The sequence below is a fragment of the Carcharodon carcharias genome, chromosome 1 (genome assembly GCF_017639515.1).
Source record: "Carcharodon carcharias isolate sCarCar2 chromosome 1, sCarCar2.pri, whole genome shotgun sequence".
NCBI classification, from domain to species: Eukaryota; Metazoa; Chordata; class Chondrichthyes; order Lamniformes; family Lamnidae; genus Carcharodon; species Carcharodon carcharias.
This window is the reverse complement of record NC_054467.1, coordinates 15,571,474-15,587,572: the sequence shown is the minus strand read 5'-3', so window position 1 is coordinate 15,587,572 and position 16,099 is coordinate 15,571,474. Positions and strand designations below refer to the sequence as shown.

Below are 16,099 nucleotides of genomic sequence, written 5' to 3'. Positions count from 1 at the left end.
AAAGGGTGGTGGTGGAGAGGTACAGCTATGTGTGGTTATTGTACATGTGCAAGCTGACCACATATCTGCAGATGACGTAGGGAAGGGGCAACATGAAGTTGAGGAAGAGGATCTTAGGGGACTCTAAAAGCAACACCTCAGGGGCAAGAAAATAAGCTGTTGCTGGAGATCTTCTGGTTATGATCAGATAGGTGAGAGTGAAAGCGAGGGCATTACCAGTAAGCTAGACAATGCAGGAATACGATTGGATGAGGTTGATGTGGTCAACTATTTAAAGCTTACAGAGAAGTGGAAAAAACAAAGGAAGAAGTTCACCACAATCACAATGGATGTTATTTGGTTAAGACTGTTTCAGTGCTGTGGCAGGGATGGAAACCCAATTGGAGTGATTCAAATATGGAGTTCTGGGAAAGGTGAGCACACATCTGAATGGCAACTATGTGTTCAAGGGCTTGAAAGATAGGTTGAAGATAGAATGCTGATTTGCAAGGACAGAGAGGTCAAGGTGATTTCTTTGAAGAGTGATGATGATGACAGATTTAAAATGGACGAGGGCAGCGTCTGAGGAGAGGGAACTATTTACAAAGTCAGCTGGCATTGGGGCTAAGAAGGAAAGCAGCGTAGTCAGTAATTTAGTGCGATTATTAGAAATTAGAATGTCCAAAATAAGTCTTCAGGCACTTGATTTGTTTTGCATTTGGCTCAGGTATTGAAGCATCTAGATCAAAAATAACAATACACACGGGTATATAACTGCAACACACCCTGAATATTTTGATTACAGAAAGGTGCAAAGTTATTATATAAATGCACATAATTGAAATTACTTAATTGGGCTGATTCGATAATGAAAGGGCAAATATTTGGGGACAGTTGTGGGGAGGAAATGCACCAAGGAAAACTGATAACACAAAAAGGATATTATATATTGGATATTTTAGTCAAGGCAGAGGAGGTAGGATTGGAGGTAAAAATAGCTTGGGATAGCAGGAGGAGAGGCAGGGGGGAAACTAAAGGAATAGATGGGTTCAGAACCAGGGCAACAGGAAAGGGAGCAGTAAAGGCAGCTGAATAGTGGTATCACTCTCAATCTTCATGACAACAAAGTCCATGAGTTCCTTGCACTTATGTTGGAAGCGAGGACAGGGAAAGAAAAGAGAACGTTTTAAAGAGACGATTAGTAATGGAGAAAAAAAGCTGGGAGGCATTAGCAGAGGAGAAAACAGAAAGGCTGAAGTGTGTTATTTATATGTGGCTTCTACTATTAATTCATGCCAAATGACCCAAATGCTTTGGAAAAATAAAACCTACGGTTTAAAATTAGAATGTCCAAAATAAGTCTTCAGGCACTTGATCTGTTTTGCATTTGGCTCAGGTATTGAAGCATCTAGATCAAAAATAACAAAACACACAGGTATATAACTGCAACACGCCCTGAATATTTTGATTACAGAAAAGTGCAAATTTATTATATAAATGCACATAATTGAAATTACTTAATTGGGCTGATTTGATGATGAGAGGGCAAACATTTGGGGGCAGTTTGGGGGAAGGAGAAGCACCATGGAAAACTGATAACACAAAAGGATATTATATATTGGATATTTTTAATACAAAAGCATACAATACAATACAAGTGTTGCAAGTTCTATCGACATTTAGTTCCAACCAACTTTTTAAGCCAATTTACCCCACTTGTCCTCCTCTTCCTTGATGCTTTCATCTTCTTCATCCTCCACCCCACAAAATTTCTCTGATGCATCAAACTGGTCAGATAAATCCTTGAGAGATTCTTGAGTCTCCATTCCAGAACAGTTGTCCAAATCCTGCAGTGCCTGGACGGTAAGCGGGTCAGAGGCAAAACAAACAGAAAGCCCAAGTTTAATTAACTTAATGGCTTTTTTTCACGTAATGAGTTGGCCTGACTGATATTCTTCCCTCAAATACCTCCATCAAAATAGTCTAACTGGTAATTCAGCTCATTGCTACTTATGATCATTTCTTTGAGCAAGCATTTACATATTTTTCTTTTCATGGGGTGTTCTCATCAGTTAGCATATTCTGAAGGCCCCAGAGCAGGAGGGAAAAATAATACAATCAAGGCATGGCACAATCCCATTAAATAATTCTGCATTGAAAATATGTCTAACCTGAAATCATTTTATGCTTATACATACTATAAGTTTTTAAAAGTTCATGTATATAAGTTTGTTTTTGGAAGATAATAAATAAAAAGACGTTCTTGCATTTATGTAAGATTATAATTCTCTCAGAGACATCCCAAAATGCTTTGCATACAATGAATGCTTTCAAGTGCGGTTGCTATTGTTGCTTTGTAATGGACCAGGCAGCAACTTGCATGATATTGATTAAGAAATGAATTTCAGGCAGGACAACAGAAGAATTCTTGCTCTTCTTCATCTGAATTTCCAGAATAGAAAGGGCTCCAGTTTAACGCCTTATCTGAAGAACAGTAATACCCCTCTCCCCTAAGATAATGTCACCAGTGACAATTTCCACAATGGGGATGAAGCTGTAATTTTATCATGCCATCCTCTTTTAAATAGAGTTGTAGCAGTGAGCTAGGCTGAAATTAAGGTATCTTCTCACAGTACAGTTCTTAAAATCCATGTTACCATAGATGAATGTGTTGGTCAAACCAAAAATGCAACGCTGCCATTGCTCACATCTCCTCCCATTGAATTCTACAATTCATAGGTATATGGTTGGAGATCTAATGTGCCTTAATGAATGAGAGACCTTCCTATCATTTTACTTTGAACTACGGTGCATCCACAATTTCAGGAAGACACAATTATAGTAATGAGGCAGCAGTATATAATTTGATTATCATTGATGCTTATGTGCGCTACCCAGGTCTTAAAGTTCATGGGCAATAAATTTGTTTTTGCAAGACCCTAGTTAGGAAAGAATCTACTTGCATGTATATATCATAATTTCTCTAAAACTTCACATATAGTATAATGAATTGCAATTAGCAGAACATCAGAAAAGTAAAATGTTACAGCTTTGGAAATTCTATTACAAAGGGGACGAAAGTGCCATTGAAAATTATGAAACATAGATTCACCAGAGGGATTTAGGGGTCCTCGTGCATGAATCACAAAAAGATCGCAAACAAGTCCAGCAGGTAATAGGGGAGGCAAATGGAATGCTGGCCTTTATTTCAAAGGGAATGGAGTATAAAAGTAGGGAAGTCTTGCTAAAACTATACAAAGCACTAGTTAGACCACACCTAGAATACTGTGAACAGTTTTGATCCCCTGATCTAAGGAAAGATATACTGGTATTTGAGTCGGTGCAGAGAAGGTTCACTAGGTTGACCCCGGGTATGGAGGGATTTTCTTATGAGGGGAGGTTGAGTAGGTTGGGCCTGTACTCGTTGGAGTTTAGAAGAATGAGAGGTGATCTTATTAAGACATACAAGGTTCTTAGGGGGCTTGGCAGAGTAGATGCTGAGAGGTTGTTTCCCCTCGTGGGAGAATCTAGGACCAGAGGGCACAATCTCAGAGTAAGGAGTGGCCCATTTAAGACAGAGATGAAGAATTTCTTCTCTCAGAGGGTAGTCAATCTCTGGAATTCTTTACCACAGAGGACTGTAGGGTTTGGGTCATTAAGTATATTCAAGGCTGAGATAGATAAATTTTTAATCTGTAGGAGAGTCACTGGTTATGAGGAAAAGGCAGGAAGTGGAGCTGAGGATCATCAAATCAGCCGTGATCTTATTGAATGGCGGAGCAGACTCAATGGGCTGAATGGCCTACTTCTGATCCTACGTCTTATGGTCTTATAATACTTGGGATTATAAGTTATAATTATGAGGATAGATTTGAGATACTGGGACTATTTCGAATGGATCAGAGCAAGCCAAAAAAGAATCTCGTTGATATAATAATTTATACATTTTCCTGTATTCTCGGAACTGACTTTTGTTACCTTACAATAGTTTTATAATGTTCAATTTAGCAGGTTGTCTTAACATTAAAAGAAGTGCTTATCCAATTCCCTTTTGAAAGCCACAATTGCATCTGCCTGTGCCTCACTCTTAGGCAGTGTAGTCCAGATCCTAACCACTCACTGCATTAAAAAAATTCTCAGGTCACCTTTGGTTCTTTTGCTAATCACCTTAAACCTGTGTCCTCTGGTTCTTGACCTCTTCAAAGGGAACAGCTTCTCTCCATCAACCCCATGATTTTGAACATCTCTCTCAAATCTCCTCTCATCCGTCTCTTCTCCAAGGGAACAACCCCAGCTTCTCTAATCTATCCTCCTAACTGAAGTCCCTCATCCCCCGACACATTCTCGTAAATATTTTCTGCACTCTCTAATGCCTTCACATCTTTCGTAAAGCGAGGTGTCCAGAATTCACAGAATTACAGAATTGTTACAGAGTAGGAGGTGGTCATTTGGCCCATCACGTCTCACCAACTCTTCGAAAGAGCAATTCCCTTACTGCCATTTTCCTGCCTTCTTCCCGCAGTGCTGCATGTTCTTCCTTTTCATATATCAGTTTAATTTCTTTTAAAACGCTTCTATTGGATTTGCCCTCACCACGCTCTGAGGAGGTGTATTCCACACCCTAACTACATGCTGCGTAAAAAAATCTTTCCTTCATATCACTTCAGCTTCTTTTGCCAATTACTTTAAATCCGTGCCCTCTCGTTCTCACTCCTTTCACGTGGAAACAGTTTCTCCCTATCTACTTTGTCCAGACCTCCAAAATTGGACACAATATCCAGTTGAGGTCGAACCAGACCCTCCTCCAGTTAAGTATTTCAACACTGGAATGCACCCTTTTTCTATTGCTAATCTTAACCATATATTACTATGGTCACTATTCCCTAAATACTCCCCTACTAACACTTGATCTACTTGGCCCGCGTCAATCCCCAGAACTATATACAGCAAAGTCTCCTTCCTCATTGGATTGGAAATGTATTGATCAAGAAAATTCTCTTGAACACTTCAGAAACTCTTCCCCATCTCTGCCCTTTACACTATTGCTATCCCAGTTTATATTAGGATATATTAAAGGCCCCATTATCACTACTCTATAGTTTGTGCACCTCTCTCTAATTTCCTTGTAAACTTCCTCTTCTATATCTTGCCCACTAGTTGGTGGCCTACAGAATACACCTTGTCAGGTAATGACACCTCTATCGTTCTTAGTTCTCACCAAATAGATTCTGTCCTTGACAGCTCTGGGACATCTTCTCTGTAACATTCCCTCAATCAATCTTGCCACCCTTCTTTTATTCCTTATCATTCCTGAACAGCTTGTATCCAGGGATATTTATTACCCAGCCCTGCCTCTTTTTTAGCCAGATCTCTATTAACACCATGACATCATACTCCCTTGGGGTATTTGCACCTGCAGCTCATCAACCTTATTTATAACTCTCCATGCATTTACATACATGCACTGTGAACCTGAATTAGATCTTAGAGTATTTTCTCATCATCTGAACCCATCTATTACCTTACTATTTCTTACTCTAGTGCTGTCTCTCCCAATCCTTTGTCCATCTAATGCTACATCCTGGTTCTTATCTCCCTGCCAAGTTAATTTAAACTCTTCCTGACAGCAGCAACAAACTGCTCCTTGAAGACAATAGTCCCAGCCTTGCTGATGTGCAACCCACCCGGTCTATACAGCTCCCGCCTCCAGCAAAGATATGCAAGTACACAATGAGTTGATGGCCATCCTTCTCTGCTATAAGTTTCAATGACTCCTTTTACGAGCTGAGCTTTCCCCCATCCCCTCTCCACCACCCCACCCTCCACACCATCTCAGGTAGCTGGGTACAGCTGTGTAGCACAATTAAAATTCTGACTCAATGGCAATTTGTTTTCTTTGCCTGTGTTCAGCTGTGAATTGTGGAAGGAAACAGTCTACTCTGCAGGGAGACTGCAGTTAACACCCTTCCTTGAAGAGTTCTCTATAAGGCCTGCTAGTGAGCCATCTGTGCCAGTGGCCAGGTGAAGCAGCCTAATTCAAGTTTCCACATTCTGATGGGAATCCTTCACTATATCCAAAAACACTACATGGGAAAACTTGGCTGCCAGTTCAGTTAGAATACCACTGCATCAATACCCAAGGGAAAATGACTTCTGCATTGCAGTTCTGCCCCTATGTATAACTTTTACTTGGGTGCCATCTAGTGGGTATCTGTAAATGAGCTGCTTGTAAATTCAGTTCTGAATTGCAATGCTTTCCCTCCTGAATACCGAAATTACCTACAACTGTAATCTCAAATTACTGGGGTTACCCCAGTTTGCTCGGATGTGCTTACCCGTTACGGCTGTTCAATAGCTAGGCAAGGAAAAGCTTTACAGACACCACCAATTCTGCAAAACTGGAAGATACAGCAAAGCTGCGTCAGGCTTGTGGATTCATTTAAACCTGACAGCACCCTTAATATACTGGTGTGAACAGAAAGTGCATGAGTTATACTGCTCATTTTAAAAAGTTTTGAAAAATAGGAGCACAATTTACTTTGTGCTCTAGCAGTGATCCTTGGTCAGTCAGCTGAGTAACTAAGGAATAACAATGGAGCTTCGTGTAATCCAAGTGTTAAGAATGCATATTAAAAAGTTAGGCTTCATTACAAAGTAAGACTGATAAAAGGTGACTGGAGCCAGCCATATTAACTCCTGGCACAGCAGCAGCATCAAAGCTAAAGAAAGCATAGGATGCAAAATAAACAGCCTTTCAAAGCAGGGGAAAAAAAAAGTCTATATCTTTATTGATGATTATCTTCATTCCACAGTCACAGCCAAACAAGATATTTTAAAGAGTGACTCTCTTATGAATAATGAGGAGATTTTAATTGAATACCTCTTTCAAGAAAGCTGGCACAGGCATGAGGGGCCAAATGGTGTCTCTGCACCAGAAAATTTTGTAATTTTCTCTAATGTTATAACTCCATTGATCCGACATGTTTTCACATATTTCAACGATGAGAAGGTACACTTTCTAAATGTAACAATAGGTACCAAATGGTAATGGTAAGGCCCACAGACTTTCTACTATTATTAATGTCATTGCTACTGGCCATTGAAGGAATGACTTTGGTGGGGCAAGTTGGAGCCTGCTCAGCAGACACAAACTTCTAGCATCACCCGAGCCTGAAGGAAGACGCATGTGATTAGAGTTTCCACTTTTATTTCCCCTTAATAAAATACGTCACTTCCTCAATGTTTCCAAGAGAATTCCAAAGAGGAAAGAACTGAGCTTGGACAAATGAGACAAATAGTTTAGCTGACAGGTGGCCACTGAGGTTTCAATGACCTGAGTTATTGTGCTATCTTTACCAAAACAGGAGATTGCTGTTGAGTAGGGTTGGTCAAGTTATATTTTGTTGTTACTGTTGCCATGCCTTCATTCTACATTTCAACATAATCTGACACAATCCTCCACTTTTTGACCTTACCTTGAGCATTTCATTCTCTAGCTCCTCATCACTTTCAATCACATAAGAGAGATCTGCTTCTTCATCAGCATTAGGTGCCTGCGGAATTGCAAAACATGAAATGAAAATAGTTTTATCCCGCACTATCAACATGTTGGGATTAGCACTGACCAGTTATATAAAAGACGTGGCAGTAAGAACAGGGCTGAAGCTGGGCTATTCTGCAATAACTGACCTGTTCTCAAAGCTTTTCCATCATCCACAAGGCCCAAGTCAGAAAGAGGATGAAATGCTCACCACTCACTTAGATGGGTGCAGCCACACAACACTCAAGAAACATGACACAACCAGGACAAAGTAGCTTTCCTGATTGAGACACGGACATAATATACATACAGAAACAGGCCACTCAGTCCAACTGGCTCAAGCTCCACATAAGCCTCCTTCACCGTCCATCATCTAACCCCTTCAGTCTGCCCTTCTATTCCTCTAGCATCCCTTTAAATGCATCTATGCTATTTGCCTCAATCACTCCCTATGGCAGCAAGTTCCACATCTAACCATTCTCTGGATAAAGTAGTCTTGCCTGAATTCCTCATTGGATTTATTGGCAACTATCTTTATATTTATGGCCCCTAACTCTGGTCTTCCTCATAAGTGGAAATATCTTCTCTACATCTACCCAACCAAATACCGTCATAATTTTAAAGCCCTCATTATGTTACACTCAGCATTCTCTTTCCTCAAGAAAAAAGCCCCAAACTGTCCAATCTTTTCTGTTAGCTATATCACCTCAGTTCCAGTATCGCTCTTGTAAATCTTGTTTGCACCTTCTCCAGTGCCTCTATATCCTTATAATATGGAGACCAAAACTATACACAGTACTGCAAATATAGCCTAACCAAGTTTCTATACAGACAAATTGTATACTGCTGAACGTTTGGTGCAAAAGGTCAAGTCAGCCGTCTAACTATCGAATCATTATCACTACTGCATTTCTTACTGTTAGGCTAATCTCTTCCCTCTGCCGAACCATCAGTTGGTGTCACTAATATTTATTTGACAGCCCTATCCAGAATTCACATTTTCACTAAAGAAAGCCAGAGCTTCAAATATGCTTCAGAGCATAAGTTTCGCGGGGTTCACTCTGTCCCTTCTTTCCCTGCGGACGGTCGTCAAACCTTCCTCCTCTGCGGACGGTCGTCAAACCTTCCTCCTCTGCTGCCTGTTCCTTATCTGTCATCAGAGTGACTATCCTCTCAAACTCTCACTTCATAAAATGCTCTTCTACCATAACATGTTAAATTGCCTCCATCTCCTTCTCAAATCCTGAGCTTGCGCAACGTCAATTGGTGGTTCTTGCCATAGACGTTTTGCTCAAATTAACCTCAGGTGTTTGTTAACTGCCAGATCTTGCAGGAATTGTTACCAGTTTACCTGGCGATGTGCTCAGTGGGAACTCTCAATTATCTCCTCCTCAGGCACAAACCAGTTCCAACTAGTCAGGCAGCCCCCAACTGCACAATATCTAATTAATGCTTGGCTGGTCACCAACATTCAGTTGACTGGCAGATAACTGCCAACCTGACTTACAGTTACACAAGTTGATAATTCTAAGCTTGCATTTCAGGTCCACAAAAAAACACCATCTGTATTCCATGTCCACACAGTGCATTCCTACTCTCACCAAATTTCCATTTTCAGAAGTCCTTACTCCTACTCTGTTTCCAACTTACTCCATTACCAACTCAATGTGATGTACTCCCAGCTTGGGCCAGCATTTTCTATTTTTGCTTCATTATAAATTGGTTCACTGTCAAGAGAATTTTATCGTACTAAAGGCAGTGCAATTAATGTTCAAAGATATAACTGCATGACATTTTACCTTGATTGGCAAAGAGGAAATAGCATTTTCCACTGCATCTTCTGCTTCTGCCTGCTGCTCTAACATCTGGAGCTCATATTCAGATATGGGTAAAGACATCAGGTAATCCTCATGCTTATTCTGATTGCTTTCTGCACAAACATCACTCTCATTTTTGTCAATCCCCTGGGGTTTTGAGTATGTCACACAAGCTACACTACTATTATGTGGATCCAATGGTGAGTCAGTCAAATTACTCTCTTGCTCTACTTCTTGGTAGCTCCCACTTGTATTGTGGACATCTTCTAAACTATTTTCAGACTGATCATTTGCAGCTTGATTGTCTGTATGCAATTCAGATTTTGCTTCTTTCCCCAACTCTACAATAGTTCCAGGTGTCGATTCAAGCAAAATAGTCTTCAAAGAAGAAACATTTTCAGAAATGACACTCAAGATATTCGTAGCTCTGATCAAAAAAAAACAAGTATTAGTACGTGGCATACTAAAGTCAAATGTAAATGCTAACGAGTGTCTGTAATCTGCATCAATTCTATAGCATTGCTGTCTGGATAAAGACATAGGAAAAATGCCCTGGTCCTTCCAATGAACTGTGGATAATTTTCACTCAAGTGGACTGTCCCCATGTTATCTAATCTTTTGAGGGAGTTGATTATCCAGAGATAAAACATTAAGTATAAACATTTAGCGATTTTAACTCTGAAATTATTTTCTGTCATGCCAAAATTATACATGCACTTTTTAAAAACTTGTGTTTTCTGATAACAGACCTCCACAAATGCCTTGTCCATGTGGCCATTCACGTGAAAGTCCACAGTGAGTATGGGCAATTTGTATGGGAAACAAAACATCCGTGAATAGCCAGAAAATATTGGCTTTCAACATTTATGGAGCTAAAAGCAGCAGCTTCAGAGAGCTCGAGGTTTTAACTAGTCTTCTGAAAAATGTTTGGGGATTAATGGAATTTGCAGTGCAAACATCTTGTCAGCCTGGCAGCAACATTTAAACTACATCTGAAAGCATTTTCACTGAAGATAATTAACTTAATGCAGATATTCTCTTCATACTACATTAAATAAATATTATAATTTCAGGATTTGCTGTTGCTTATGCTTGAAACTACTATTTGTTTTTAAGCAAACTCACTATTAGTGGCTCTTGTAATAACATTTGCCATTTACCATGAGAGTGAGCCATAGCTCAGCTAGTAGCACTGTCGACTCTGAGTCACAAGGTTTCAGGTTCAAGCCCCACTTCAGGCCTTGAGCACAAAATTCAAAGCTGCAAATCCAATGCAGTGCTGAAGTGAGGCATTGTGGATGAGACATTAAGCCAAGCCCACCCTGCCCCTTCTGCCCTCTCAGGTGAATATAACAGATCGCAGGTGCTATTTTGAAGAATAGCATGGGAGACATCACCAGTGTCCTAGTCAATATTGACCTCTCAACCAGCATCACAAAAAACAAGATCGTCTGGTCATGTTCATATTGCTGTTTGTGGAAGCTTGCTGTGTGCAAATTGGATGCCATGTTTCCTACATTATAACAGTGGCTACAATTCAAAAGTACTTCACTAGCTGTAAAGTGCTTTGGAACGTCCTGTGGTGATAAAAAGCACTATATAAATTCAAGTTATCCTCTTGTTTCTATACTATTTACAAATAGATAACCCAGTACAAGGCTACATGAAATCTACTAAGATTACTGTTAGTGGAGCAATTGCAGAGGTAAATACTGAGCATAGAAAAGGTAGGTTTTCCAGAGCTCAGTGGTATTCACTAGATTACCCAATTGGGATATTGAAAATTTTCATTGGGCCACATGAGAGAGGAGGGTGGAGAGATGAGGGGGGCTGTGAAGAGATGAGGTGGGGGGGTTGTTGAGAGAACAGAGGGGAGGGAAGGAGTTCTTTTTTTCCTCACAAACACTTTGCAGTCTCTGATGGAGACAGTTATAGGGACTTTGGAGTGCATTTCCTTAGGGCACACCCTCCAAACCCACAGCAAGAACAAAACGTGGGTGCCTGTCATGGGGTCTCGGAGCCAAGCCCAGGACTGTCCCAGTAGAGTCTCTGCTCCACAGGTGTCATTGCTGCCTCGGAGGAGGAGGGATTCATGACTCCAATCATAATATGGTACAAAAAACCGGTAAGGGCTGCAGGCTGCACAAAGTCTGCAGGGCACGTAGTCAGCACCCCTGTTCCTAACTGTAAAACTAAATGCTTACTTGTGGAACATCCATTAGACTACTGAAAGACAAGACAACAGAAGCTGAGGCCCAATCTGAAAGACTGGCTAAAGCAGGCACTTATTTTTGTTTAGGTGCAAGGATGACAGCACTATGATTAGCAGATCCTCATATGCAGCATCCAATTGGCTACTCATCACTAACCTCTGCACACCACTAATGAAGGAATCAGGAACCAACTCTGCTAGTTTCTGCATCTCACAGGCAACAGAGGTCAAGTTAGACCTTAAATCAAGAGAAGGAGGCAGATTCGGGTCTGAAAACACACAAGGTAAAAAATTATCAGTTGGCAGATATTACACCCATATGTCCAGCTTGTTTTTGCCTGTCAACATTAGGCACAATGGTCATTCTAATCTAATACCCTTATTCTTGGGAAAGAAGTGGGAACATCAAAGCAACAAAAATTAGCTCCTTTGATCTTTCACATGGCAGTGTGGGAGAGTGTCCGTTTCAGATGTTAAAATACCTGTGCAGGGCTCAGTGGATGATCAGAATTCAAACTGCTGTTAATTTGGGAATCCCACAGTGCTAAAGGCACTATTAATTCACAAAAAAGCAATTCTTTCTAATTAAAGCCCCACTTTAGATGGAGGGGTACACTTGCTACTGGGTGCCTGAATCCAGTGGGTAGGTAGCAGATGAAGACAAAATTGATGCATCAACGTATTGCACGTGCACCGTGGGCTTAAGTTTTTACATGGTCTTTTGGATTTTCTCCTTTCTCATTTCCAATTATTTCCTGCACTAAACACTATCCTGGCCTCTGAAACTGACATGCTGAAGCCAACTGTTAAAAGGTGTGCAAGACCAGTATTGTCCATGGTGGCCATTTTCTATTTCTCCAAGAGAAATGCAAAACCTCCATTTGGTGACTCCACTGAGAACTCAGCAGCGAGTAGCATCAGCATAAACCCAAGTCCTACTGCTCTGTACCACAGTGCTCTGATGCCTCAGTTCCCCACATGGCTTTCCCATTTACTGAACGTAACTGTACCCTGTTTGGGACAGAACAACGGAATCACCTAGTGGCATTCCAAAACACTGCTAGATTAATAGGTTATGTATGCGGACCTCGAGAATTCTGCATGTAAACAGCACTATTGCGGGGGTGGTGTTTCCACGTGAACAGCACCTTAGGAATGGAGTCCAGATGGTTTCCAATGAAAGAGATAATCACCCTTCACTGCTCTCTCATGCTAACCAGCCAGAGAAACAGTAGTACTTAGAGGGTGGGAACAGGTTTTTTATTTATTTTTTAAAATTCATTTACAGGATGTGAACAACGCTGGCTAGGCCACCATATATTGCCCTTGAGAAGGTGGTGGTGAGCTGCCTTCTTGAACTGCTGCAGTCCACGTGGTGTAGGTACACCCAGTGCTGTTAGGGAGGGGGTTCCATGATTTTGACCCAGCGACAGCAAAGGCAATTAGATCCAAGTCAGGACGGTGAGTGGCTTGGGCGGGAACTTTCAGGTGGTGGCGTTCCCGTGTGTCTGCTGCCCTTTTCTGTCTAAATGGTCGTGGTTGTGGGTTTAGAAGGTGCTGCCTAGGGAGCCTTGGGGAGTTCCTGCAGTGCACCTTGGGGATGGTACACATTGCTGCCACTGTTCATCAGTGGTGGAGGGGCTGAATGTTTTTGGAAGGAGTGCCAATCAATTGAACAGCTTTGTCCTGGATTGTGTTGCTGGAGCTGCACTTATCCAGGCAAGTGGAGAATATTCCAACACACTCTTGATTTGTGCCTTGTAGATGGTGGACAAGCTTTGTGGAATCAGGTGGTGAGTTACTCACTGCAGAATTCCTAGCCTCTGACCTGCTCTTGTAGCCACAGTATCTATATGGCTAGTCCAGTTCACTTTCTGGTCAATGGTAACCTCCAGGATGTTGATAATTACAGATCCATTCAGAGGATATTCTCAATTCTACAAAACAACACTTGTTCATAAATTGTTTAGATAAATTACCACGTGGCAGCCTGGTGGGGTAGGTTTGGTCATGCTTTGAAATGGAGCAGCAGGTCATACAACCCACCAATCTAGCATCGTGATATGCTCTGTTGGCACTTCTCATTGCAGTGACAAAAAGATGATGATTATTATTGCTATCGTTAACAAGCAAATAAATAGGGGGAAAATTGAAGCAAATAAAAAATTAGAGCATTTGTCAAAAATTAGCCATTTTGATCTACATTACACAAAGATAATGACAATCTAACATAAACATTCAAAAGGTAAGGTAAGAAAAGAGCATCATGCCCTTCAAACCCCACTGGAGTGTGCAACTGCAGCTGCTAGTGATGATAATTAGTCAGGGAGCCAAACAAAACAGTGGGAAAAAACCTGTGCCAACTTCGAGAAATTCCTTCCCAATGTTATAATGGAACTGAGCAAGCTTAAGGAGATTTTGGTTACCAAGTTACATATCATTTGGGGAACTTATCCAACCCGAACACAACGTACCATTTTTATTAAGAAACAGTTTTCCTCTTCTAATATCCAAGCTATTTAACTTTTCGTAAATTAGAAAACCAGCCTGGAGAAAGAGAAAGAACCATAAATGAGTGCAAACTTGGTCACTTATAAAATATTGCCACCGCAGTCCTTCTAACAGCAAACTCAGGCTTATTTTACCTTTCTGACATGTGATAATGTCCTATTTTGAGCAATAAATCCAAAACAGCAAAACATACCACTGGGAATAGAGTACATGAGCCCAAATGCCAAAGCATTACGTAACAAGAAATGTATTTAAAAAAAATACAATGCAATTAATTGCTGGCATGTATAATGCTTGTTACAGGGCTCCAAAATACTTTCAGGAAATCAGATAACTTTTTATTAAATCTTCTGAGTTTCCCCATTGATATTTGAACAATAGTGCTGTGTTATGAGTATACTATACCACAGCCAAGATGGCACTTACTCAATTGGGGACCAACCCTCCACAGTGCTACTCTGAAACCAGCTGCTTGAAGCATGCAAGGGTAGCCTGGACCAATTCCCTGCTCTCTGTTCTCAATTTTCTTCCCCTCGCTCTGGTGATGTGCATGGCTTGCTATCTGGCCCACAACACAATTAGCATTAAAGCCTCAACACATGGACAATTTTGGCCACAACTCCGCAACTTACTACATGTGCTGTAGCACAACAGTGGTCTTTCCTTTAACTTCAGGGTACAATGTAGGGTCTTTTAAAAATGTTGCCTCCCCACAACCGCCCCCCCCTCCATTTCTTTTCCAAAGGTTTCCAACACCAATCCCTGCAAATAGGGCACTTGGGTAAACCAGCCTCTGCTAATGACCTGCTTTATCATGAAAGTGTACAAGAACGGCAATTGATAATTCAGACACCAATCTCACAGCAGCAAGTGGAAGTGCCCATGTTCAACACAGTGCCATCAAGGCACCAGAAATCAGAAGCATGTTGAGTGCATGCAAAGTTAAGTTCTACAAATCTCCCAAAATATTGTTGATGCTAGGAATCAACTGAAAATGTTGAAACTGAGATTTATAGTATTTTGTTAGGAAAGGGCATTAGGAGTGACAGAACCAAGACAAATAGATGGAATTAAGATACAGATCAGCCATGATTTAAATGAAGAGCAGAACAGGCTACAGAAGCTGAACGCCTTACTTTTATTTCTACATGCCACTCATTAGCAGAGCATCACCATTAAGCTTCACATACTCCATATACCTCTTTGTTGTTATTTTAGTTCTTTTAAAAAGTAAATTAAAAACCAATTAAAAATCTTATACCAAAGTACATAAAAGGCATGTGAGTTAACTACTTATTGGTGCAAACTTTATTCATTTTAAAAAGAGCACTTGAGTCAAAGAGCTTTTCAATTAAATAGTAAAGAACCGAAATAACAATTATTTGGGACAGGGTATTTTGGCTGAAGTTGACATATACATACATAGGCATCGGTTGCTGCATATCGCTGCTGTTGATCACTGAGTGGAAATATGTCCCAATTGCTGCAGCGGATAGATTCATCCTTCCACAACTTTTTTCCACAGAGATGCTTCACCAACCCATTCAGACTCCACGTCTCTGCACATTTCAACTACAGTGTACCACAGGAGAACAAGTTTCAGAATCAGAACAAATCTTCTGACAGCCTTTGTAACATAATATCTAATTCAGTTAGCCTTATGAAAAGAAATCTGAGCACCCACTTTAAAAATGTTGCACAGGTTTCAAGAAAGGAAGTATACTGTTGGGCTTCTGAAAACAACCAGACTTTTACATGATGGGTTATGATAACAGTGCCTATCATCTTCTCAGCTGGTTCATAGGAACATAGCAATTTGGAAGGGTAGGCCATTTGGCCCTTCAAGCCTGCCCAGCCATTCAATATAATTGTGGCTGATCTGGTCATGGTCTCAACTCTATTTTCCTGCCTACCCCAATAACCATCCGTTCCCTTATCTGTCAAAAATCTGTCTAACTCTACCTTGAATAAATTCAATGACCCAGCCTCCACTGCTCTCCAGGGAAGAGAATTCCACAGGTTAAAAGCCCTCTGAGAGAT

General features: G+C 40.8%; 1 protein-coding gene across 11 annotated transcripts in view; it reads right to left on the bottom strand.

The window, feature by feature from the left end:
- Positions 1-16,099, bottom strand: part of wrn (WRN RecQ like helicase) — a 109,834-nt gene that overhangs the window by 78,212 nt on the left and 15,523 nt on the right. For 10 of the 11 annotated variants that reach the window (XR_005941741.1, XR_005941736.1, XR_005941733.1 and 7 more), the window contains 7 exons: positions 15,482-15,631; positions 14,023-14,095; positions 11,706-11,817; positions 9,319-9,763; positions 7,455-7,532; positions 1,691-1,835; positions 1,312-1,387 (listed from right to left, as the gene is read on the bottom strand). Coding sequence is in view for 6 of the 11 variants with exons in the window: in XM_041177660.1 (XP_041033594.1) it covers positions 1,312-1,387; positions 1,691-1,835; positions 7,455-7,532; positions 9,319-9,763; positions 11,706-11,817; positions 14,023-14,095; positions 15,482-15,631 (1,079 nt within the window). In the remaining 5 variants the exon portion in view is untranslated. Of the gene's footprint in view, positions 1-1,311; positions 1,388-1,690; positions 1,836-7,454; positions 7,533-9,318; positions 9,764-11,705; positions 11,818-14,022; positions 14,096-15,481; positions 15,632-16,099 lie in introns of those variants that run through there. The other variant, XM_041178007.1, reaches the window with a different exon arrangement.